The 22015-nt window shown below is 50.4% G+C and overlaps 7 protein-coding genes across 7 annotated transcripts; 3 read left to right on the top strand and 4 right to left on the bottom strand.

The window, feature by feature from the left end:
- The first annotated feature begins 4189 nt into the window (after window positions 1-4189).
- VC83_09210 (uncharacterized protein) lies at window positions 4190-8199 on the top strand. The gene is made up of 4 exons (XM_024472655.1): window positions 4190-6589; window positions 6652-7336; window positions 7383-7870; window positions 7921-8199. The coding sequence occupies exons 1-4, from the start codon at window positions 6044-6046 to the stop codon at window positions 8128-8130; spliced, it is 1929 nt and encodes a 642-aa protein (XP_024319874.1). The 5' UTR covers window positions 4190-6043; the 3' UTR covers window positions 8131-8199.
- Window positions 4535-5698, bottom strand: TSR3 (ribosome biogenesis protein tsr3; the record flags this gene model as incomplete). Its single annotated transcript, XM_024472656.1, has 1 exon — window positions 4535-5698. One exon carries the CDS (start codon window positions 5696-5698, stop codon window positions 4535-4537), a length of 1164 nt encoding a protein of 387 aa, XP_024319873.1.
- Window positions 8186-9397, bottom strand: VC83_09209 (uncharacterized protein). Its single transcript, XM_024472654.1, has one exon. The coding sequence runs from the start codon at window positions 9380-9382 to the stop codon at window positions 8333-8335; it is 1050 nt and encodes a 349-aa protein (XP_024319867.1). The 5' UTR covers window positions 9383-9397; the 3' UTR covers window positions 8186-8332.
- Window positions 9398-9457: 60 nt separating this feature from the next.
- VC83_09208 (uncharacterized protein) lies at window positions 9458-12877 on the top strand. Its single transcript, XM_024472653.1, has 3 exons — window positions 9458-9584; window positions 9635-12530; window positions 12593-12877. The coding sequence occupies exons 1-3, from the start codon at window positions 9495-9497 to the stop codon at window positions 12742-12744; spliced, it is 3138 nt and encodes a 1045-aa protein (XP_024319866.1). The 5' UTR covers window positions 9458-9494; the 3' UTR covers window positions 12745-12877.
- A 1735-nt stretch (window positions 12878-14612) lies between these two features.
- Window positions 14613-15876, top strand: ASF1 (Histone chaperone asf1; the record flags this gene model as incomplete). Its single annotated transcript, XM_024472652.1, has 3 exons — window positions 14613-14969; window positions 15045-15441; window positions 15495-15876. The coding sequence occupies exons 1-3, from the start codon at window positions 14861-14863 to the stop codon at window positions 15874-15876; spliced, it is 888 nt and encodes a 295-aa protein (XP_024319865.1). The 5' UTR covers window positions 14613-14860.
- Window positions 15877-16273: 397 nt separating this feature from the next.
- Window positions 16274-19358, bottom strand: VC83_09206 (uncharacterized protein; the record flags this gene model as incomplete). The annotated part of the gene is made up of 3 exons (XM_024472651.1): window positions 16274-17001; window positions 17058-19180; window positions 19240-19358. The coding sequence occupies 3 exons, from the start codon at window positions 19356-19358 to the stop codon at window positions 16274-16276; spliced, it is 2970 nt and encodes a 989-aa protein (XP_024319864.1).
- A 414-nt stretch (window positions 19359-19772) lies between these two features.
- On the bottom strand, window positions 19773-21250 carry VC83_09205 (uncharacterized protein). Its single transcript, XM_024472650.1, has 3 exons — window positions 21019-21250; window positions 20368-20948; window positions 19773-20313 (listed from the first exon to the last, which is right to left on the bottom strand). Exons 1-3 carry the CDS (start codon window positions 21089-21091, stop codon window positions 20194-20196), a joined length of 774 nt encoding a protein of 257 aa, XP_024319863.1. The 5' UTR covers window positions 21092-21250; the 3' UTR covers window positions 19773-20193.
- Window positions 21251-22015: the final 765 nt, after the last annotated feature.

The following is a 22015-nucleotide window of genomic DNA, read 5'->3' as shown; positions in this document are numbered from 1 at the left end:
GACCTCCTTTTCACTTCCTATAGGCTAGGAACCCAAGAGATGGTTCTATGGGATTCTCTTACGTTCACTACATGATTAGCAAGCTAGTTGTGGGTCGCACTTGATTTCTAATACATTTACCAAGCCTGGTTAGTCATGGAAAGTCATGGAAAATAAGAGAACTACACTCCTTTGGCATAAATAGGATTGCCCTTTCCTTAAGAAAGGGCAAGCAGGCAATACAGTAAATCGACTAGCACATACTTCTACGTCTTTTCCAAGCTTCCAAGCATTGATCTTGTTATTCTCTGTTTTTGAAAAGTCAGTGAGGTGCTAACCTCTGACTTACCCCTGAGTTCTCAGACTCAACATTTGTTGCAACTTGTCTAAACCACTTCACCACATCATACACCTGATTGCTGCGTTGTGGAATAGTCTAAGCTACGACCCTTTGGCTCTGTTTCCTAAGACAGTGTGTTGTCTTAGTAAATTCATCCCTTCCTTGGGTGGCTAGATTCTCATATCTGGTGCACCCACCATTACATGTTGTATCTTAGCGACCACATATAGTTGCATGCTGCCCGTCGTGGCGCGTAGCTGGTCTGTACTAGGCCTCTTCGTGTCGCTCGCCGGTGGCCTACCGTCGAGGACTCCTAGTTTTTTGACTCGTCCGAGGAAGGATAGTATTCATCCGCTTCCAATGGTGGTCCTTGGGGAGATCATTTCCCTCGCTCTTCTGCTTCGTCTAGCAGATGTGGATATTTCTCGTATACCTGTTCGCTTTTGATAGGCAAGTCCCCTTCAGACTGGCTTCGCCTGAGGGCGTGAACTTGCTCTGCGTCTCTGAAGTGTATCCTGGGCGAGGATTGGGGAAACAACTGATTCTGGTGTTTCTTTTTCCAGTGGAGCTTGCAGTCATCTTCGCTGCAATACTCCCAGTAGACATACGCGTGCCAGGGATGATCAGTCTCTGTTGCGTCTGTCGTTGATAGTTCCCGCTGTCCTCTCACCCATGCACTATCTTCCCTCGGAGGCGTGGAGAACGTGTCTAGTTGCTCCATGGCTCTCCTTTCGATGTGTGGAGTGGGTCTCGTATTTTCCCGTCGCAGCATACCTCTGGCTTTCTCGTCGTACTTCTCCAGGGCTCTCCTGCGGTCCTGGTAGTAAAGTTCGACGCTTTTCATATACTTCAGTTTAGCCATATGCTCGACATCCTTCTCCAGTTCTTCTGCTTCTTGGGCTTCCAACTTAGCTACATCTGGGGACGTGCCAAGCAGCCTGCGGGTATTCGTTAGTTGGTCGTAGTATCTCCAGAGGTCATCCTTGCAGTCGTCCACCTTGCACTCTAACGGAAGTCCCTGTAACAGGTTCCCGTAGATGCCCTTAAGCGTGGAGATTCTCCTCTGGCCACTGGGCTTGTCTCGTTCGGCCCTAATCTTCGCGTGGGCGTGTTTTGCCATGCGTCTTACTACGCTCTTGCACCGTGGACTCATTGGTTCCGTAGGTGCGAGTTCGTCGAAGGTTTCCTGTTTCGAGACGGTGAACGATTCCGCCTCCGACCCTTCATCTGAGCTCTCGTCTTCCGGGGTGCTTTCGCCGTTTATTCCCCAGTCCTGTTTGCTCACAAACGTTGCATTCAACTGTCCTGTCCAGGTGGCATTGAGTTGTTTGCCGACTTTGCGTCCGCCGTTCCCTTTCTTTGGCTGTCTGTAGTCTCGGGCCATGTGGCCTGGCTTGGCGCAGTTAAAACAGAGTCGTTCCTTGAATTGTCTGTCTTTCTTAGGGTCACGGGGTCGTCCAGGTTTGAACGTGGCATCGAGTTCCATTGGGTCCGACCAACGGTTGTCTCGCGGGTGTTGATCCCGTCGTCTGCCCTCGTTTCCCCGGTAGGGGTAACTTTTCTTGGGCTTGTCATAGGTCCGACGTTCCTTCTGGAATTCGTATAGTCGATTGTCGATTCGGACCGTATGTTCGATTAGCGCTACCATGTCCGTTGGTTGTTGTTCCAAACGGGCAAGTTCCATACGTATATGGCTCTTCAGCCCACATCAGTAGTGGCTGATGAGTGCGCTGGCGTCCCATCCTGTCTGATTGCCATATCTCTGGAATTCTGTGGAGTACGTGAGGGCGCTGCCAGTCTGCTTAAGTGCAAACAGATGGTCTTCCGCGGTCTTAATCTCATCGATGTCTCCGAACATGCGTCGGATTTCCTTACAGAATCCTTTCCAGCTGCCAAACATAGTCTGCGTAGTTGCCATGCTTCCATTGGTACTCTCATATTTGAAATAATCCTTGAGGAATGGTTGGATCCATCGCAGGGCTTCCCCCCTAAGGTAGGACGCAGTCCACAGGGCATAGCTCTCCTGGGTGGGAAACTTCTCGTCATTGAAGTGCTGGTACAGTTCGACCTGTAGCAAAAACACCTCAAGTTCCTTTCGGTTGCCGGAGTAAGTGTCGGGCAACTTGACGCGTAGAGTTTCCTTGAGTTCGTTGACGGTGGGTGCGTCGGGCATCTCTTCATTCTCAGGCTTAGACCTCTGAGACGAAGTTGGCGTGGTGGGGGTTTTCCCCTTCGAACTGACGAGAGACATGTTGCTTTGTGTATGAGCCAGTGCCTCGTAGAAGTGGTGCTCAAAGTGTAACGCTGACTTCTAAACGATAGAAGGCACAGAGGTTCTCTTGCGTAAAGGTTTACTTATCAGAGGAGGCAGGGGATCAGACACAAAGGCTTCAAGTAACACGTTACTAGTATATAACAAATACTGTATTGAGTTGAGCACGAAGCTCCTATCTAAGAACTAACTATCTACTTATATAGTGGCGTCGTGCCTAGTGGACTCCTGGGAACTCACTCGAGTCCTCGGAGTCCTGGACTCTTAGGATTCTTCTCATCATCCTGCGAGTCCGTCACGTGCCTAGTGGACTCCTGGGAACTCACTCGAGTCCTCGGAGTCCTGGACTCTTAGGACTCTTCTCATCATCCTGCGAGTCCGTCACGTGATACTTTCGGAACTACTATTCCCCGCTGCCCCTCCAGGTACCAGGGCCGGTCTCATGCCACCTCCCTCCTTCCTGTCCTGTAGTTGGCCAGCCTTCTTGTTCCGTCGTAACACTCTGACTTACCCCTGAGTTCCCAGACTCAACATTTGTTGCAACTTGTCTGAACCACTTCACTACATCACACACCTGATTGCTGCGTTGTGGAATAGTCTAAGCTACGACCCTTTGGCTCTGTTTTCTAAGACAGTGTGTTGTCTTAGTAAATTCATCCCTTCCTTGGGTGGCTAGATTCTCACATCTGGTGCACCCACCATTACACTCGCCTAAATCAAGGCTGATAGCAAGGCAGAGCGAGAGGTAACTGGGGTTCTCTCGCCCAATGCAGGGCCTAGGTTTCTGGGTACCAGATGCGAATGATGAGCTATCGAAACTGCTACTATATTGTGAAACACAAGTCAGCTGGATGGATGCACGTCGTGAGAAATGTGTGTCTCAAGAGGCCAGACCTGCAAAGAAACGAGCGAGATAAGGCCGTGGACCGCGAGGCCTCTGCTCTGCTCGATGAGTAAGAAATGGGGGCGGTTGATCGAGAGGTGAGTTGAGATGGAAACAGCGTTGGATTTATGTTTGAGGTAATGCTAGCGTGGGCAGGTATAATGCGTTCAAGCAGCGAGGGCGCTAGAGCGGCCATGTAGGCTTGGCGGCGCTTTCCCTGTTGTAGACCCCCTGATTACCTGATACAGAATCGCCAACATGTATATAGCTAGGGCTATTATATTGATCCTTAGAAGAAGACATAGTTATAGTAAAGATAGTATAAAGTGTTGTTATAGTATAAAGTGTTGTTATGTATAAAGTGTTGTTATTGTTGCTTTTGTTTTAATAGAAAAGTTAGTTAAGGAGCAAGTTAAAGGCTCTATATATACCTAGATTATAGATTCTAGAATATTCTATATAGATATATTTATAAGCATTTATAAGCATCTTGAACTCTCTAGAAGTTTGTACAAGTTTGTAGAATTCTCTAGAAACATTTCATTTTTCTTATCTTATCTTTAAGCTCATCTGAACTATACCTTATTAGGCTTAGTTATTACCTAATTGGGTATAGTTCAGATAAGCAATAAGATAAGATAAGAAAAATGAAATGTTTCTAGAGAATTCTACAAACTTGTACAAACTTCTAGAGAGTTCAAGATGCTTATAAATGCTTATAAATATATCTATATAGAATATTCTAGAATCTAGGTATATATAGAGCCTTTAACTCGCTCCTTAACTAACTTTTCTATTAAAACAAAAGCAACAAATGATTTTCCGATAGAGGGGTAAGAAACCAGGAGCCTCCTATGCGGAAAGGATTTGGTTAACTCCAGGGTATTGCTTGTGCTCAGGTGCCCAAAGGGGTTATTTGCATATTCTAAAAGGTCCCCCCTCGCCAAAGATGCTTTATGGTGTATGGCGTCCCAAAATCTAGAACACATGCCGCGCAGACACACGCACACCACCCGTTCCACCTTTACACTACTTTTGCCCACCCTCTGCATACCCATGCCTACCTCTTCTTCGGCGCTCCGATCACCGTTCGTGAATAGCTAACGCTCGCAAGCGGAACATCCTCCCTCCTCGCCCTTTGCTTCGCTTCGATCCCCGTCCGGTCAGTAACAACTGTTGCATCAATAATTCTATCGAACTCGTCATCATCTCCATCGGATCCATTATCTGAATCCGCCTGTACAGCAACCGGCTCGGGGCGCGGAATATGCGCCGGAGAGGGTTTAGAAGTTGAGGCGGGGCTAGAGAAGGGTTTCGAGGCGAGAACCTGCCGGCGCAGTTCAGCCATCTCGGCTTCGTCGTCGGAGTCGTCAGAGATATCGAAGGGATCGCGGTCGTTTTGGGGGAGAGACAAAGATGGGTCGGAGGGGATTTTCGGGGGTTTGGAGCCGAGGTATATTCGGTCTATGCTACCCTCTTCGTCGTCGTCTTCTGCATCCTCATCGTCGTCTTCGTCGGAACTCACGGCGGCTCTGTGGTTGGTGTTCCCGGTCTTCCAAATATCATCCGCTGCCCCTTCCTCCCTACTATCCGTATATTCCTTCTCCAATCTCTCCATCCACGCCTCCTGTGCCTTCTTCACACCCGCTTCATCCTCACACGCAGCGTAACGCTTCAGGATACTGCTATTAATTTGCAAGAACGCGCTGCCATAGCTAAATGGCGCCAACACCTCCTTTGCCCACTCAGGATGTCCACATATATAAAACGCTGCCGCCAGGGCCTCCACGCAATTTAGCCGCCATGGCTTTCCGTAGTTCACCGAGTTCGCCGCCACAAGATAAGGTAGCAGACGCTCGCACTTCCCGCCGATACGTGGCCAGGGCACTTCGCTCGTTCGCGCCCATGAGCACTCTACCACCGCCGCGCCGTAGGCCTCCATCGTCTCGCGATCGGCGGGGGAGACGGTCGCCTTGCCGTTCGGGGTGATGATGACGCCGGAATGCTTCTGGCCGATCGCCAGTTCGCGCATGAGGCCTTGCTTCATAAGTTTGCGGCCGGAGCAACGCTTCGGATCGCAGTGACCGAGATCCCAGCAGGCGGCTCGAAAAGAGGGGCGGGCATGAGGAGCATCGGAGTCGTCGTCCCTGGGGCCTCGTTGGCGGGGGGCGTTGGCGTATTTCTTGCCTTTAGGGCCGAAGCCATCTTTCTTGTGGCGAACCATCGCAGGAGAAATAAACGTTGTTGTTTGTAGTATTTGATTTCTTAGATCGTAGCGAGATGGAAATCGTAAATGTGCCTTGCTTCGTCTTTTGTGAGTCGTATGTGTAGTTTGGGGCAGGTTGATATGCTGCCAAATTCTATTATCACGATAATAACATCGTGCCGCTCTACACCGCCCGGTGACTTGCCCCCGACCCTCCGATGTGGCTGCGCAGTGCCAAGCTATATCTAGGTCGACATCACCACACCACATCATAGCTCTCAGCTTCCTTCTATTTCGAATTTCTTTGCATGCCCTCTCCCCGAACCAGCTCACACCGGGCTTCATAACCACCCAAACCCGCCCATGGAAGCTGCTTCAGCGCGTATGGCTACGCGCGACCGCTTCTCACAAGCGGGCGACTTGGGTCCCACCCCGCTCCAGCGCTTCATCCAGCAAGCCTGCTCGCCCGAGTACTTTGAGCCGAACCTGTCGCTCAATCTCGAGATCGCGGACCTCATAAACTCCAAGAAGGGGAATGCGCCGCGCGAGGCCGCCGTTGCGATCGTCAACTATATCAACCACCGGAACCCTAACGTGGCCTTGCTGGCACTAAGCCTCCTCGACATCTGCGTGAAGAACTGCGGGTATCCGTTCCAGCTGCAGGTCGGCACGAAGGAATTTCTCAATGAGCTTGTTAGGAGGTTCCCGGAGAGGCCGCCTGTGAGGGCTACGAGGGTCCAGTTGAGGATTTTGGAGGCGATTGAGGAGTGGAAGAGCACTATTTGCCAGACAAGTCGGTATAAAGAGGACTTGGGGTTCATACGGGATATGCATAGGCTGCTTAGTTATAAGGGCTATACGTTTCCGCAGGTTAGGAGGGAGGATGCCGCGGTGTTGAATCCGAGTGATGTAAGTACTTTGGTTCCTTGCAATTTAGTTCTCAACAGCTGGCCGAAACTGACACGTAATAGAACCTCAAGTCGGCAGAGGAGATGGAGGAGGAAGAGAGATCTGCGCAATCGGCAAAGTTGCAGGAACTGATCCGGAGAAGTGGGCCGGAGGATTTGCAGGAGGCGAATCGGTTGATGAAGATAATGGCTGGATATGATACCCGATCGAAAACTGATTATAGAGCGAAGGCAGCCGAGGAGGTGGGCAAAATTCAACAAAAGGCTAAGTTGCTAGAAGAGCGGCTTGAGGCTTTCCAGCCCGGAGAAACAATGACCGAAGGTGATGTGTACGAGGAGCTTGCCGCATCACTGCAGAGTGCCCACCCCAAAATACAGAAGATGTGCGAGGAAGAGTCAGATGACCATGAAGCCGTGGCGAAACTATTCGAGATCAACGATAGCATAAATCGCACGGTCGAGCGGTATAAGCTAATGAAGAAGGGAGATATTGAGGCGGCATCGAAAATCGCTAAAGGGACTCTGGGAACAACTACTGGAGTGGCAAAGAACGCTGCGAATGAGCTCTCATTAATCGACTTTGATGCCGATGGAGAGGGTGTGGGTGGAGCTTCTTCAAGTGCACCACCGTCAAAGCCAGGTGGACTCGAAGACGACCTGCTTGGGTTATCAATGGGTGAAAGTACTATTAGCGACGCCCCCTTTGGGCAGTCTGGTGCTATTGGACTTGGCTTTGGTGCAAACAGAAGTATGTCATTTGGTCACACCCTATATGGCAAGGCTAACATATTTAGACATCCCTGGGCCATCATTGATATCCTCGACCACGGAAAACAACAGTGCGCGAGCTCCAACTCCTGCGGCGTCAACGGCGTCGCCAGCATTAACACAGGCAAATTATGCCGGATTCCAGCCTCCTGCACAGCAACCGCCCTCTGATCCATTTGCAGCTCTCACTCAGCCACTCAGACAGTCGACGCCACAACTTTCTTCCACCACTCCTTCCATGTTTGACTTCGGTTCCAATACATCTACCCCAAATCCAAACGCCACAAATCCGCCAGTGTCCACAGATGATGATGAATGGGAGTTTGAATCTGCACTACCAAAAAACAACGGGTTGCCATCGAATGTGATCACTTTGACCGACTCTGTTATAAATATCACAGCTGAAGCAAGTCGTAAATCGAATTCAGATCCGGCTATCACGATATCCCTAAGGTATTCCAACAAGACCCCCATGCCAATCTCAGATCTCGAACTCAGGGTAGCAGTGCCGAAGGTATACTCCCCCACGCTCGTGTCATCCCATGCCTCACTAACTTGAAATAGAAGTTGCAGGGAATTTCACTCAAATGGGAAACTCTGACAGGGACAACTCTGCAACCACTTCAGAAAGACGGAATCTCACAAGTGGTACATCTTAATGGCGTAGCACTTGGACAGGGAAACAATGTTAGACTGCGGTGGCAGCTATTGTACAAGCTCGGCGGCGACTCTAGGCAAGAACAGGGCGAGATACCAACTCTTGGTGTTGCATAAAAAGCTGGTATTATAGTAGGGGTAGGGAAAGCGTTTTAGACTTGAATCTATGTAGCGGCATTGCCAGCGTCTTGATTTTCAAGAACATAACCATGTCCCAACTGCAGTTTGTGAGGTGTCCATATGTATTGTCCTTAATTACCCAAATACTGGGCACTCTTATGCGAATATATATTCTATGTTGTTGCATATCATAACCCCACTATGCCATATCCATGCCAGGCATCCCTTGCATTCCACCCACCCTCGCCCAGAACGCCTCAAAGTCTACTCCCTCCCTTTCAAACAATTCGTTTGCCTTCTTCATTGTTTCCTGTTGCCTCTCGGCGGTAAACCCGCCTTCCCGCGCACTCTCATACTGTACAAGCTCGATCCAGCGGAAGAACAAGCTCTCTTTCCCCATCAATGTCAGCTCGTCCTTAAATAGTACAATCTTCTTCCGCGCCTCTTCTTCCTTATTGCCACCCTGCACGTTCTCATCCCAGGTCACCCATCCATAAGCTGGGCTATGCACCAAGGCCTGTGTCTTAAAATCTGGTAGCACAGTATCCTTGGCATCTATCATCTCCGTAGCATATATCATGAGCTTCCAATCCAAATCCCACTTTGCATTCAGAAGCATGTATCCAGTCTTTTCGTGCATTGCCATCACGCTCGTTGCGCGTCTGACCTCTTCATCAAAAAGCTTTCTTGCTGGCTCCTCCTTTTCTAGTACAATATCGACACTGGGAATTATCGCTTCGACATCCCAAGCCTTCGATCTTCGGACTATGACTTCGCTATTCCGGAAGCCGATGTTGGTTCGCCATAGGACTGGCGATCCGTGCTTCGTGCCCAAAAGAAATTCGCGCGGCCATATGAGTAAGAAGTAGTGGAAGTAATCGATCAAAAAACCCAGGAATCGGTTTAATATGGAGGAGAGTGTGAGAGGCGCGGTGGTGTCGTTCCTGGCGAAGGAGGTCGCGAGGGAGATGTAGAGAGGTAGCGTGTAGCTGATCCGCCACACGATGAGGGCAACTATGGCTAGGTTCGTAAGGACGGGTACGGCAAAAACTTTCTTTTTGAATGGTTGAGGGGAGGCATCGAGGGAGAGTAGATAGATGTGCTTTTGGGAAAGCTGGGATAATAGAGGTTCGAGTTGAGTCGCTGCGAGAGAGAATGGCGCCGGGGGCGTTGAAGAGCGCGGATTCTTGGGGGTGGAAGACGACTTGAATAATGCCTTTGAAGGCTTGCCTTTGGATTTCGGCGGCATTGCGAGGATGAAGAGTGAATCAATTGTTTATAAATTCAATCAATGTTCGAGTGGCGATGCCGTCAGCGGCTCTCACCGGAACATTTCCGCGCCGACTTTCGTTTGGACCTGGATGTCCCATAATAAATTTTGGGAACCAACGTCGCTTTCAGACGCTGAACTCCGACGTATCGCAAAAATGAGAGTCGGAAGGATATGGAGTGTAAGTTTACATATTTGAAGCGTGTAATTGTCAATGCTGATGCTTAATAGCAATCCCCTCGCTCTTCGATTTGCGCGTTTTGCGCCCATCGACTGGGACCAGCCAGGGCCCCGTCACATACCTCACGACGCTTCCTACAAACATCGAACTCGAAACTGAATTCATCGGCGGCTGCAGAAGCGCGCCAGTTTCAGGGTGCTGATGACAGAACACAGCTGCCCACGTCTCAGTCCGCAAAATCCAACTTCTCGACAGGGGGAGGATTCGGTCGGCCTACATTTGGCAGCCGGCCAGCATTTGGAAACACAGGCGGCGGGGGGGGTGGCGCGGTTGCCAAATCTGGACGTCCTGCATTTGGCTCGGGGAAGATTGAGTTGACTGACGATGAAAAGAGGTTGAGGGATGCGCTGAAGACACAAGGAGAGGCTGAGGGGCAAACCCAAGCCCGGTCAGGACCGCTAAAGATACGAAGACCAATTAAGGTATATGGTGGGGCTGGGCCTGAAGCATCAAGGGCAGGACGGCCACAGCTCCTCGATCGTGTACAGAATGCGGCAGTTATGGCGAAGGAGGCACGACTGGAAAGGGCGAGGCAAATGGGTGATGGGAGGCGAAAACGTAATGAGGCTCTACCTAAAGATACCGCAGATGGTACACCACGGTCCTGGAACCAGCTGAATAGGCGTATTTTAACCCAAGGCGGAGGCTCCGATAACATCTCCAAAGCTGGATCACAGGATGGCGAGCATCACGAGTCAAGGGGATATACGTCGCCCTCTGCAAGAAACCGATATACGCGCCAACAGCAGCAACCCGAATTTTCTTCCCACAGGCAAATCTCTATAAACAAGTCGTTTTCAGAAGCGTCTGCGCCAGGACTTACACCGGACCCCCCGTTAACTACTTGGCGAGCTGCACCCCAGAAAGTCGAACCTGAGCTTAGCCCGGCGGTACTAAGGTTACGACAAGAGGAAATAGAGAGAGCAGCGGAACTAGAGCAACGACAGAAACTACGTGAGCAACGCCCACTGCAGCGCTCGGCCGAACACTTGACGTCGTCTTCCCGTGAAAGCGAAAACCTTGGCTTCAAGGGCCGTGGTAAAGACAAGAACAAAGATCGCCGAAGGGAAGAATTTGCCACAGAAGAGGACAACCACGTAAACGCTGTCGCCGACCGAAAGGCAGAACTAAAGAAGGAAAGGAAGGCGGCGAAGGCGGCGAAGAAGGCTGCTGCACCTGCCCCGGTGCTATTGCCGGAATATATCAGCGTTGCGAACCTAGCCACGGTGCTGAAGGTTCGCTTAGAACATTTCGTCGAGAAGATGGAGGAGTTGGGCTTCGAGGAGACGGGAACTGACTACGTTCTCAATGGCGAAACTGCTGGACTCATCGCCCAAGAGTATAACTTTGAGCCGCTCATTGACCGCAGCGAGTCGGAAGACTTGAAGGCTAGACCAGCTGCTGAGGATCCGTCAATTTTCCCTCAAAGAGCCCCGGTCGTGACGATTATGGGACATGTTGATCATGGGAAAACTACGATCCTAGATTACCTGCGAAAATCTTCTGTTGCGGCAGGTGAAGCAGGAGGTATCACTCAGCACATTGGAGCCTTTTCAGTGTCTATGCCATCCGGAAAGGTCATCACATTCTTAGATACCCCAGGTCACGCGGCATTCCTCAATATGAGACAACGAGGTGCAAACGTCACGGATATTGTCATCCTTGTCGTTGCAGCAGACGATAGTGTCAAACCCCAGACGATTGAGGCAATTAACCACGCTAAGGGCGCTCGCGTCCCCATAATCGTCGCCATTAACAAGATAGACAAGGAAGACACCAACATAGATCGCGTCAAGCAGGATCTCGCTCGTCACGGCGTGGATGTTGAAGATTACGGAGGCGATACCCAAGTTGTATGCGTGAGCGGGAAAACGGGACAGGGCATGGATGAGCTTGAAGAAGCTGCCCTCACTCTCTCAGATGTTCTCGATATGCGGGCCGACACTAAAGGTGCAGCTGAGGGCTGGGTCCTAGAAGCTAGCATCAAATCAATGGGCAAGGTTGCCACGGTTCTAGTCCGGTGCGGCACGATGCGTCCGGGCGACTTCATCGTCGCGGGAAAGACCTGGGCACGCATCAGGTGCATGCGCAATGAAGCAGGCGTTGAGATTACAGAAGCTGGCCCAGGAACCCCAGTCGAAATCGACGGGTGGAAAGAGCAGCCGCTTGCTGGCGACGAGGTTCTCCAGGCACGTACGGAACAGAAGGCAAAGAGCGTGGTGGATTACCGAGTTGAGAAGGAAGAGCGCGATCGCTTGGCAGAGGATATGGAGGCTATTAATGAAGACCGCAAGATGACGCATGAGAAGAGAACGAAGGAGAAATTGGAACTCGAAGCCTCGAAAAGGCGCACCGCTGAAGAGAATGCCGAGCATACTGCCCTAGAGGAGGTTCTCGAAGAAGAGCATGGGCCGAAGCAGGTCTATTTCATCCTTAAAGGCGACGTCTCTGGATCTGTCGAAGCGGTTACTGACAGCATCGCTGCAATCGGCAACAGCGAGATTCGGCCGGTAATATTGCGTTCGGGCGTCGGCCACCTCTCCGAGTTCGACGTTGAGCACGCGGCGGTTGCGAAGGGATTTTTGATCTCGTTCAACAACCCCATCGACCCTATGATCCAGAAGAAGGCCGATGCGGCAAAGGTCAAAATTCTAGACCATAACATTATATACCGACTTGTGGACGACGTGAAAGGAACATTGTCGGAGTTCTTGCCGCCGATTGTGAGCCATAAGGTCTTGGGAGAGGCTGAGGTCGCGCAGGTGTTTAATATTACGATTAAAGGACGCAAACAGAAGCCGATTGCAGGGTGCAGGATACGCAATGGAGTTGTGGGACGTAACAGCAGGGTTCGGGTGTTCAGACAGGGAAGAAAGGTTTTTGATGGTGAGTTTGATATACCCGGCTGCTTTATTTTCTATCTAGCGGGAAAAACTAACAAAATCCAGGTGAACTTGAGAGTTTGAAGAACGTCAAGAAGGATGTCGCTGAAGCTAGGAAGGGTGGTGAGTGTGGTATGAGCTTCGAGGGCTGGAATGAGTTCGAGGTTGGTGACCAGGTCCAGTGCTATGAGGTGAAGGAGGAAAAGAGGTTTTTGTAAGATGGAGAATGCTGTACGATGCGTTGTAACATATAGAGTCGCTATAATTTGTGTAAGTAGAAACGAAACGATAGGCACCGGGTGGATTTGGAAGACTATCCATAGCATAAGGGCACTGGAGGAGTTTGGGACACATACTGTACATATAGATAGAGACTGAGATAATTCTCCGCTGCGCAAAAAGGCCATTTCCAAGAACCATAAATGCCCGGCCAGCTGCAGTTCCCATCCTCTTCTCACGTCCGGCGGATCGCTATTGTTCTCGGCGGACCCCAAATACCACAAAAATCCTTCCAAGCCTCCCTAATCCCAGCATCCCTCTCCCGCTCTTTAGCACCCTTTTGGTCTATCACCACGGCCAGTGCAATTCTCATTCGGTCCACCTGGACGTTTGATGCTATTAGGTCCGTTATCTGTAGTATTCTTCTTTCTAGCTCCGCAACAGGATTCACGTGTGTTGGCGGCGGAAACTCGGCAAAGTAGGCGGCTCTTTCGGCATTGACTTTGTCACATTGGACACAACGTGGGATTGAGCGGTTAACTGAACTGGGCGAGACTGAAGGAAATACAGATTCCAAGGTCTCGATCGACGGAGGGAAATAGAGTGTATCGGAGCATCTTGGACATCTGCTTGAGGTCGAGGCGAGAGGAATGGAAGAGAGAGCTTCAGAGGATGAAGAGTTCGATGAGTGTGCCATGCTGGATGGATGCTCGTCTGGGAATTAATGCTGTAGGTGCCAATGGTGACGAAAGGAGGGTTGTCTTGACGGAAGGGAAAGGTGACGATTTATAGATACTGGCAATTATTGGAAGATAAAGATATAACAAAGAGACTCAAACGAGGCGGAGTGAGTCGAATAATAGTAGATAGTTCACGAGGGGAATCTTTTGTCCAACAAAAGGCCATCGTCCAACAAAGGTCATAGAGGCAAACAAAAGAAGCCCCAACATGGACAAGGTCGTTGACCGGTATTTCCTTCCGTACCAATGTTGGTAATTGCTAGCCACCTTGGAGGCCAAATTTATTCCGTGGTTCTTTCCTCAGACTATATAACTTGCCTTTTGCTGAGATTATTCCTACTGACCCTCGTTTATGAAGTAGTCAGCGTTATCTGATGCTGACTGTATTGGTTGTCAGTGATCCAGTAGCCCAGTTGACCCCCGTCAGACATAAACCAGCCATGGTCTTACCCTCTGTATCTCACACAGATGGTAATTAAAGACCGAAACAAGTAATTATTTCCCTTTCATTCATGCCCGTCGGGACTACTCGATTAACGTTCCAACAACGGGGGCGCTGGTTACTCGACCCAACGTTCCAGGTCGAAATGTCTACACTGCCCAACAACATATCGACCTTGACATTGCCCGTGTTGTATTCTGTCTTGGGGTAGAGGTCATATGCCATGTAATGTTGGTAGATACGTAAAGTACGTTCGACCCATCCTAGACAGAGTTAATGAGGCCTATTTTCGCTGTTGGGGATAGATAAAGTACCAAAGCTGCCAACACTCGTTGTATACTACATGAATAGCCCAAAGCAATCTCTATTCGATGTTGTCCTGGCAGCGTCAATAGGCGCCGACGGCCTCGGCCACCAAAAGTAGTAGTCGGTTCCCAGTTCTATAGCCAGAATTTGAGAACAACATAAAGTATTTTGACTCAAGCCCGGCGTAATATCACAGCTTAGAGATGTCGCTTCAGTTGTATTTGAAGCGCGCGCAAGCATGGCGCCATGGTGGGCTTCAAACATTCAAACAACCAACCTTGAGGTCTGTTTGATACTGGCGAGGCTGAGGCGAGGCTGAGTTGGTCTCTCCAAGCGCTCAACCAACTTACCCCTCAAAACACAATTCTAACTGTATCTGATTAGCGCATCTCTAGTATGTGATCAGATCGATCATGGGCAAACGCTGAAGGCGGTCTGTCGCCTTAAGTTAGTCGCGCGCCTGGTCTCAAACGCGGTTTCTTCGCCTACGAGCGCGTTCGATCTCACCACATTCCCACCCACATCAACCTAAGACAACCAATATCAAATTCTGTTCCACTATAACTCATCTTCTGCATCCGCAACTTTGTACAAGCTGTACAGTTGTACAGCCAGCTATTTGACACGATGTCTGTGGTTTCATTGCTCGGCGTTAATGTTCTCAACAACCCCGCCAAATTCGGCGATTCGTATGAGTTTGAGATCACTTTCGAGTGTTTGGAGCAACTCCAGAAGGGTTGGTCTCTCCCATTCAATACATGCAATATCAGACGATTCAAAACCACAAACCCTCACTAACATCCCGTAATAGACCTAGAATGGAAGCTCACCTACGTCGGCTCTGCCACCTCGTGCGTTACCCCTTCCCAACTCCACCCTTCGGCCACTAACGTCCTCAGTGACGAGCACGACCAAGAACTCGACTCCCTCCTCGTCGGCCCCATCCCCGTCGGCGTCAACAAGTTCATCTTCGAAGCCGACCCACCGGACACCAAGCGCATCCCCGACGCTGAGATCCTCGGCGTCACCGTCATCCTCCTCACCTGTGCCTACGATGGCCGCGAGTTCGTCCGAGTCGGATACTACGTCAACAACGAATACGACTCCGACGAGCTCAATGCCGACCCGCCGGCGAAGCCACTCCTCGACCGCGTCCGCAGGAATGTGCTCGCTGAGAAGCCCCGCGTCACTCGCTTTGCGATTAGATGGTTTGCGTACACCCCACGACGCGTTCGAAATAACAAGCTAACTGGTTTTTTAGGGACTCGGAGGAGTCTGCACCTGCTGAATTCCCACCTGAGCAGCCAGAGGCCGACTTGGTAGCCGATGGTGAGGAGTACGGCGCCGAGGAGGTTGAGGACGAAGAGGAGGAGGAAGAAGCTGCCGAGGGATCTGGTGAGGCTAGCGGCACTGCCGAAGGCGATGATGAGGCTATGGCTGGCGTTGAGGGAGTGGCCCCAACTGAGGAGGAAGACGATGAGGGAAGCGAGGATCTCGAGGGCGAGAGCAGCGGCAGCGAAGCTGAGGAGGATGAGGAGGAGGAGGGTGAGGGCGAGGCTGATGATGGCATGGAGGTTGACGAGCCTGAGAAGGCAGCCAACGGCTCCAAGGTGGCTGTGTCTGACGCCGTCATGTCCCATTAGCGGAAAAGTTACGATACCCCCCTACGCCGTTTACTGGACGAAAGGATGTAATAACTTCTTTACGGAATCTTGTTCTTTAGATGGGTTCGGATTTACCGCTTGGAGTATTTCAGCGTAGAGTCTTTGATGTTTTGAGCACAATTCATCATTCTAAATGTGCTTACTTTACATGACCTTGTGCATGCTCAGGGCTACATTCGTGTTTCAGCACCAGGGAAATGTACAATATGAGTTCAACATGTGGCATGTTGGCTTAATGTCATTTTTATTCATAAAATCATTTCCTTTAAACGCACAGTCAACGCTAGAATCCGTGCAACCATTTTCTGGTCGAGACATGCTCAAACTGGTCCCTTGCCAGTCCTCTATTGGCACCCCAGTCCCGCAGTCCCTGCTTTTAAAAGAACTTCCCAGCCACAGACTTAAACAAAATATTCCTCTTCTGCTTGCTCACAAACTTGCTCGCATCATCCGCCCACCCGGCACTGCTCTCATGTGTACGCTCCATCGTATCACCCATAACACCCAGCTGCTCCGTCCTCTCATTAAACTGTCTCGTCATATAATCACCCCAGCCCTCCGTTTTGGCACTAGGTCCTGGCCGTGCTTGGTTCGACGCTCGCTGCTCCTCGGCCGCCGCCGCCATCATACGCTTGCTAGGCGGGCGATCCGGCCCTCCAATGAGTAAATCCAGGTCTGTGGGACTGACATACATCGTCCCTGAGATCCACTGCATGTTGGAGATCGTCGGTCGCGGCGGGATAAGTGCCTCGATATTGAACAGCCGGTCATCAGAGCGCGCGAGTGGCTGCCCGGTGCCCCAAGCGTTCAGCATCGCAAGCTCGGAGGGACCGGCCCAGCCGAATATGTCGCCTGAGGGCGTGACGATGCTGCTTGAGATGCGGGATTTGTCGAGCATCGGCAGGTTCTGCACACCTAGCTCTTTGAGGGCGGGGATAGAGTAGGCGCGTGCGGTACCGTCACCGAAGACACCAACGATGGCGTAGCCGTGGAGGAGGAAGTGGGTTACTGATGCGGCGTGGCACATGACTGTCGAATCATCCCAAGTTTTCTGCGCTCCCTTCGCGGTAGCCGGTTTGAAGACCCGTACTTCAGCTTCGGTGACTGCAAAATTGGGTTAGCCCCTTGTAATACTACTATCAAAGGGGTAAATAACGTACCGACTACAAGCATTCCAGGGATGATTCGTCCTTCGCGGAGTGATGCTACTGTGGGACCATCGGCTACAGCTGGCTGTCCAGAAGTTGCGATAATCGGGCAGATGGAGACAACACGGTCATTCAGCTGTGAGACTCCCGCAAACTGTGCCGTGTAGCCTCCATTGGGCTGCGGCAGAATCTTAAATGTAGCTACTCGCCCCAGGTTAGTGCCAACGAAGCAGCATATGCTTGAATATTCGTCGTTGTCGAGGGTCAAGACACCAAAGGCAATCGAGACAGCCCAGTCAGCTTGGGGTCCACCGTGGCTGCTGCTTCTGTTGAAAAGGCTACCTCTTTTTTCTTGCTTCGCAAAGTCATTTAGAGAACCGTCAAATATTATTGCTGGGCCCCGAAGATCGATAATCGCGAAAGTGCCATCTTCTGATCCAACGCTGATGAAGCCCACATCAGACATCTTCAACGCAGAAATAGGCCCATGAGCCATGTTATAAAGAACAAACGGTTGCAAGCCCTCCCTCAACCCAGGCTCGACTCTGTCGCTAATATTCTCGATGGTTCCTGGCCTGACAGCAACAGGAGGGGGGGGCTCAAACCCCTTGAGTTTGTTTCCACCCCACCTATAAATGGCAACCTCACCTGACTTCGTGCCAACAGCCATCTCTCCGGTTTGGCCAGCCATATTTATGGCCGTGATTTCAATGTTTTCATACCGTCCAAGTGATCGAGCTACATCAATCTGAAGAACCCCGCTATTCTCCAACTTGTCCGAGGTTCCTGCATCCCAGATTCGAACTGTGCCATCGCCATGTGCTGTCTGTATGATTGTCCTGTCTTCGTGTTTGCGGACGCTTTTGCTTCCTCCCACGCCGCCACGCAATATGGGGGGACCTTGCTGACGTTTCTCCGTCATTCCTAGCCACCTAGTTCTATTGACGGTTGTGACTGAACATGAAACAACAAATGGATGAACAAATGTCAGCGACGGGTGCAGCTGGTTAGTGGGCGATATAGGATGCCCACTGGGAAATGATAGTGTAATAAGCTCCCCTGATGACAATAAGGCGATGACAGCAATAGGATCTTGTGCGCCGTCAAAATGAGGTGAGGCGCGAGGGATAAGGCAGTAATCAATGACCTCTGCACCGGCCGGTGTCTCGAGGAGCTTCTGCTGTTTTCCCTTGAAATGGTCGGTTAAAGTTTGCCATGACGAAGTTGCATAAACCGGTGTAGGACCAAGCTCCAAAAATGTAAGTCCCTTAGTTTGCGCAGACATTGGAACCCCACCGCCGATTAACAAGCCCGTGTCATCAGGGTTGGTCTTCGCACACCATGAAATCTTAGAATACGGCTCTTTAATAGACAGGCCCCCTTTGGAGCCACCAGGCTTGTTACCTGGCTGATCTACGTGTAGATCGTCTAGAGTGCGAGCCATGACAACTCTACAATCCTTTGGATCCCAGAAAACAAGGCTGCCATCTTCATGTGCCGTAAGAACAAATGTCCCAGTTGGATGCCATAAACACTGTGTGAGCCGGGGCCTGCGGGCATCTCTAACGACGTTAGGGTCGGAGGCACCCCCTGGGGCGCCGGGTGGAACTTCATACTGAAAGAACTTCGTAGCTTTTGCCTCTTTGAATGAATAAATCACGGCACCTTCTGTGTATCCAATAAGAAGCTGGCCAATATCCCTGGGGTGTAATTGCAAGGTAACAACAGATAGAATCCGAGACCTCGGACTTCTCTCACGCCAAAAGTTTGGCAATCGGAGCGGCGCTGCCCTCTCACGGTCAAGATCAAACGCAACAATTTCGCCCTGTTGTAGTCCCAGGAATGCCCAGTCAAGCATAGGATCTGTTGCCAGGCATGTAACTATGCCAGGTGCTGTGTAGCTGCAGATCTTCTTGCCGCCTCCGATTAGGTCCCAAACCGTCAGCTCATTCTTCGTGTCAAGGCTCAGCAATTTGTCTGCACAGAACCGCAATTCTTTGACCGATGCTCGCCGAGACAATTTAATTGTGACTTGGACTCGGTCCCTGCCGAATATATAGATTTGTCCACTTCCATACTGTGATTCGTTTGTGCCAACTGCCAGCAGTGATTGCACCGGGTCGTACGCAAACGTACTGCGGAACGGGTGGAATCAGTTACCAGTCCAGATATGAGCATTAGTAAAGCGGATTACCTTATTTGTGAGTTGATGCCATATCGAGCTTCGTCGTCAATTGTAAACAGTCCGGGCAAGATAGACGCAGACAGGTCAGTCTGCATGCCAGACTGCTTGGACCGGATAAAGGCGGCCATAGTGGGCTAGTTCTCTGGTATATCACCCGTATATGGTTTTCGAATACTCTGGTCTTTAATCTGTATTCTTTTTGTGTGAGGAATCGATTTGTCTGCTTGATGCAACAAAGCATAAAGGCCAAGGCGACATGTGGTTCTTGGTGATCCGACAATGTACAGTACAGTACGTAACTGCCCCGCGGGGAAACGGCACAAGGCTGGAGCCGTAGCCCCTGCTGTCTCGGCCTTGCGCCAAGCGTGTTGGCGACGTTTTATGATCTAAGAAGCCAGAGAATAACTGTGCGAATGCTAAATATATTAATAATAAATCTAAGAGACTCCGTCTTTGTATTTTGAGCTGATTGTACTTATGCTCATCTTCACAAGCTCACATTTTCCACGACGGCAAAATAATCAGATGATTCATAAATAAATGGCGTAGAACCTATTAAAGTCAAATAAATCACAACGAATAACCTTCTCCCTTGGGTTTACAAGACAACAGTGTCAGAAAATACCTTTGGCGTGGCATAGCAACTAGAGGCTAGATTTGAGATGAAGGGATAAATTCTTGGTCCGAATTAAGAGGTGGATAGGAAGAAACAGGACGAGAAAGATAATAACTGGCCGAGACGACCGCCCCACGAAGCACTGGCATCAGCACCGTCCACCATTATTTGTCATAGTAAATCTCATATAGTATAATCTATGTAAGAGAACGTATGCGAGATCGTTATCCACTCTCCCACGATGATAATTCCAGCAGGCGGCTGGTAAAAGTTCTGTTGAAGATGTCTGGAGGACCCAAGCTTTCGCCTTGTGGGCCTCTCGAACTAATCTAAGAACAGCAGCAAGTTTACTTCTTGACAACCTTCTTCTTGGTGGGACCCATGGCAGCCTCCTTCCTCTTCTGCTCACGGGCCTCGATTTCCGCCTTCTTGGCCTTATCAGCCTCTTCGCGCTCTTCCTTCTCAGCCTAGAACCGGTTAGTATCGTGGGTATCAAATCGGTATCATCGTCTATAACGTACCTGCTTCCTCGCAGCCTCTGCCTCTCTCTTCTCCTTAATCAGCTTCAGTCTTGCCAAATCAGCCTTCGCTTCATCGGTCTTGCCAGCCTCATGCATCTTCTGATATCTCTCCTTGGCCTGCTGCGCTTGTAACGCCTCCCTCTCGCGTCTGCTCAACTCGCCAACTGGCTTTGGCTTGCCCTTGCCGCCGACGCTAAGGCCCTTGACACCGTCGGCAGCCTCGTCCACACTGATAGGTGGTGCGCTCGCCTGGTTCCTGGCCGCCTTGCTATGGTTGGGGTTCGCAGGCATATCGTCATCCTCGCTATCCTCCTCTTCCTCCGAGCTGCTTGGAAGATCGCCGGGCTGTGCCACGGTGTTCTTCTTCTTCGCGATAGCAGCCTCTTTCTTGGCCTTAGCAGCGGCACGGCGCTCCTCACGGGTCATCTCGGGCTTGTTGGCGTCTTCCTCGCTCTCCTCTTCAGAGTCGCCCTCCTCTTCTTCCTCAGAGGATTCGGCAGCCTCAGCGCCTTCACCCCACATTCCGAGCTCGTTTCCATCGGCATCGAGAGGTCGTAGGTTCTTCGAGAAGTGCTTGCCGCCTGTAGAGAAGGGTGGATGGTCAGCTGGTAAAAAGAGAGAGGGATACAGGCTGAGTTGATGGTAACTAACCTCCGCGAGTGAACTTCTTGAACTTTCCGCCACGTCCTCTGCTGCTGCTTCCTGGGGGTCCTCCTGGCGCCATTTTCGGTCGTATGAGGAAGTATTTGAAATAGAAAGTGTGTTGTAAGTTTCAAACTTGAGAGAGAATAACAGTCAAAGAACTGGCCGTGTTAGTTTTGAAGTGAGGTGGTATTGTTTACCTGTTTACTTGCTTTTGCTTTCGTTTTGGCGTGAATCACAGTTGCTGCCCGAAAAGGAGGGGTAGTTCACCGCCCCTCCAACCTGTGTTTTCAAAAAGCGCCAAGATGCATTTTCGCGCCATCCCGAATCTGGCTCTAGGGCACATGCCTCGCGCCAAGACATCACACGTGATGAGCCGAGTGAAATTTCCGACTATTTAATCTTCCCTAATCTCTCGCTCTTCTTTCTTCTCCACATAAAACTATAATCCTTCATATTCACTCTGTTCCTTTCTTCTCAGTGGAGGCTTAGAGGGGAAATGACAGGAAAGAATACATTCCATTCTGCGTCGACTATCTATCCTTGAGTTTTGGCGTGCAAACGCGTAGGCTGGAGATTGATGGCTGGCGGTACATTCTTGCTACAAGACACCCCTTTTTGATATGAGGATTTGTTGGCTACCAATATTCTGATACCAGCATTAAAAGTAAACATCTATAAGTAAACGTCTATAATGAAATCCGAAGAAGAATACAGACTGTTACATATCTCTTGTTGCTCAGCATCGCGTTTTTGACATGCTGTTGTCCTCGGAACTTTCCTGGCAACTTTCACGCCTGATATGCCCTCCAAAGAGGCTCCGAACTTCGTCTTGACCTGGAGATATTGAAGATACACCTGATACATCCATCTGTAGAGTACCATTGCAACGTTCCTTCCCTTCTGTTTGCCCATAAAAAACTTCGCTGGTGGTGTTGATTGTCCTAGCAGTATTTGTATTGGAGGCATTTTATTGGCTGATTTGATTTGAGCCTCTCAACACTTA

This window comes from Pseudogymnoascus destructans, assembly GCF_001641265.1.
Source record: "Pseudogymnoascus destructans isolate 20631-21 unplaced genomic scaffold scaffold_34, whole genome shotgun sequence".
In the NCBI taxonomy this organism is placed as follows: domain Eukaryota; kingdom Fungi; phylum Ascomycota; class Leotiomycetes; order Thelebolales; family Thelebolaceae; genus Pseudogymnoascus; species Pseudogymnoascus destructans.
Note: the sequence above shows the minus strand (reverse complement) of the source record. Positions and strands in the feature narration are given on the sequence as shown.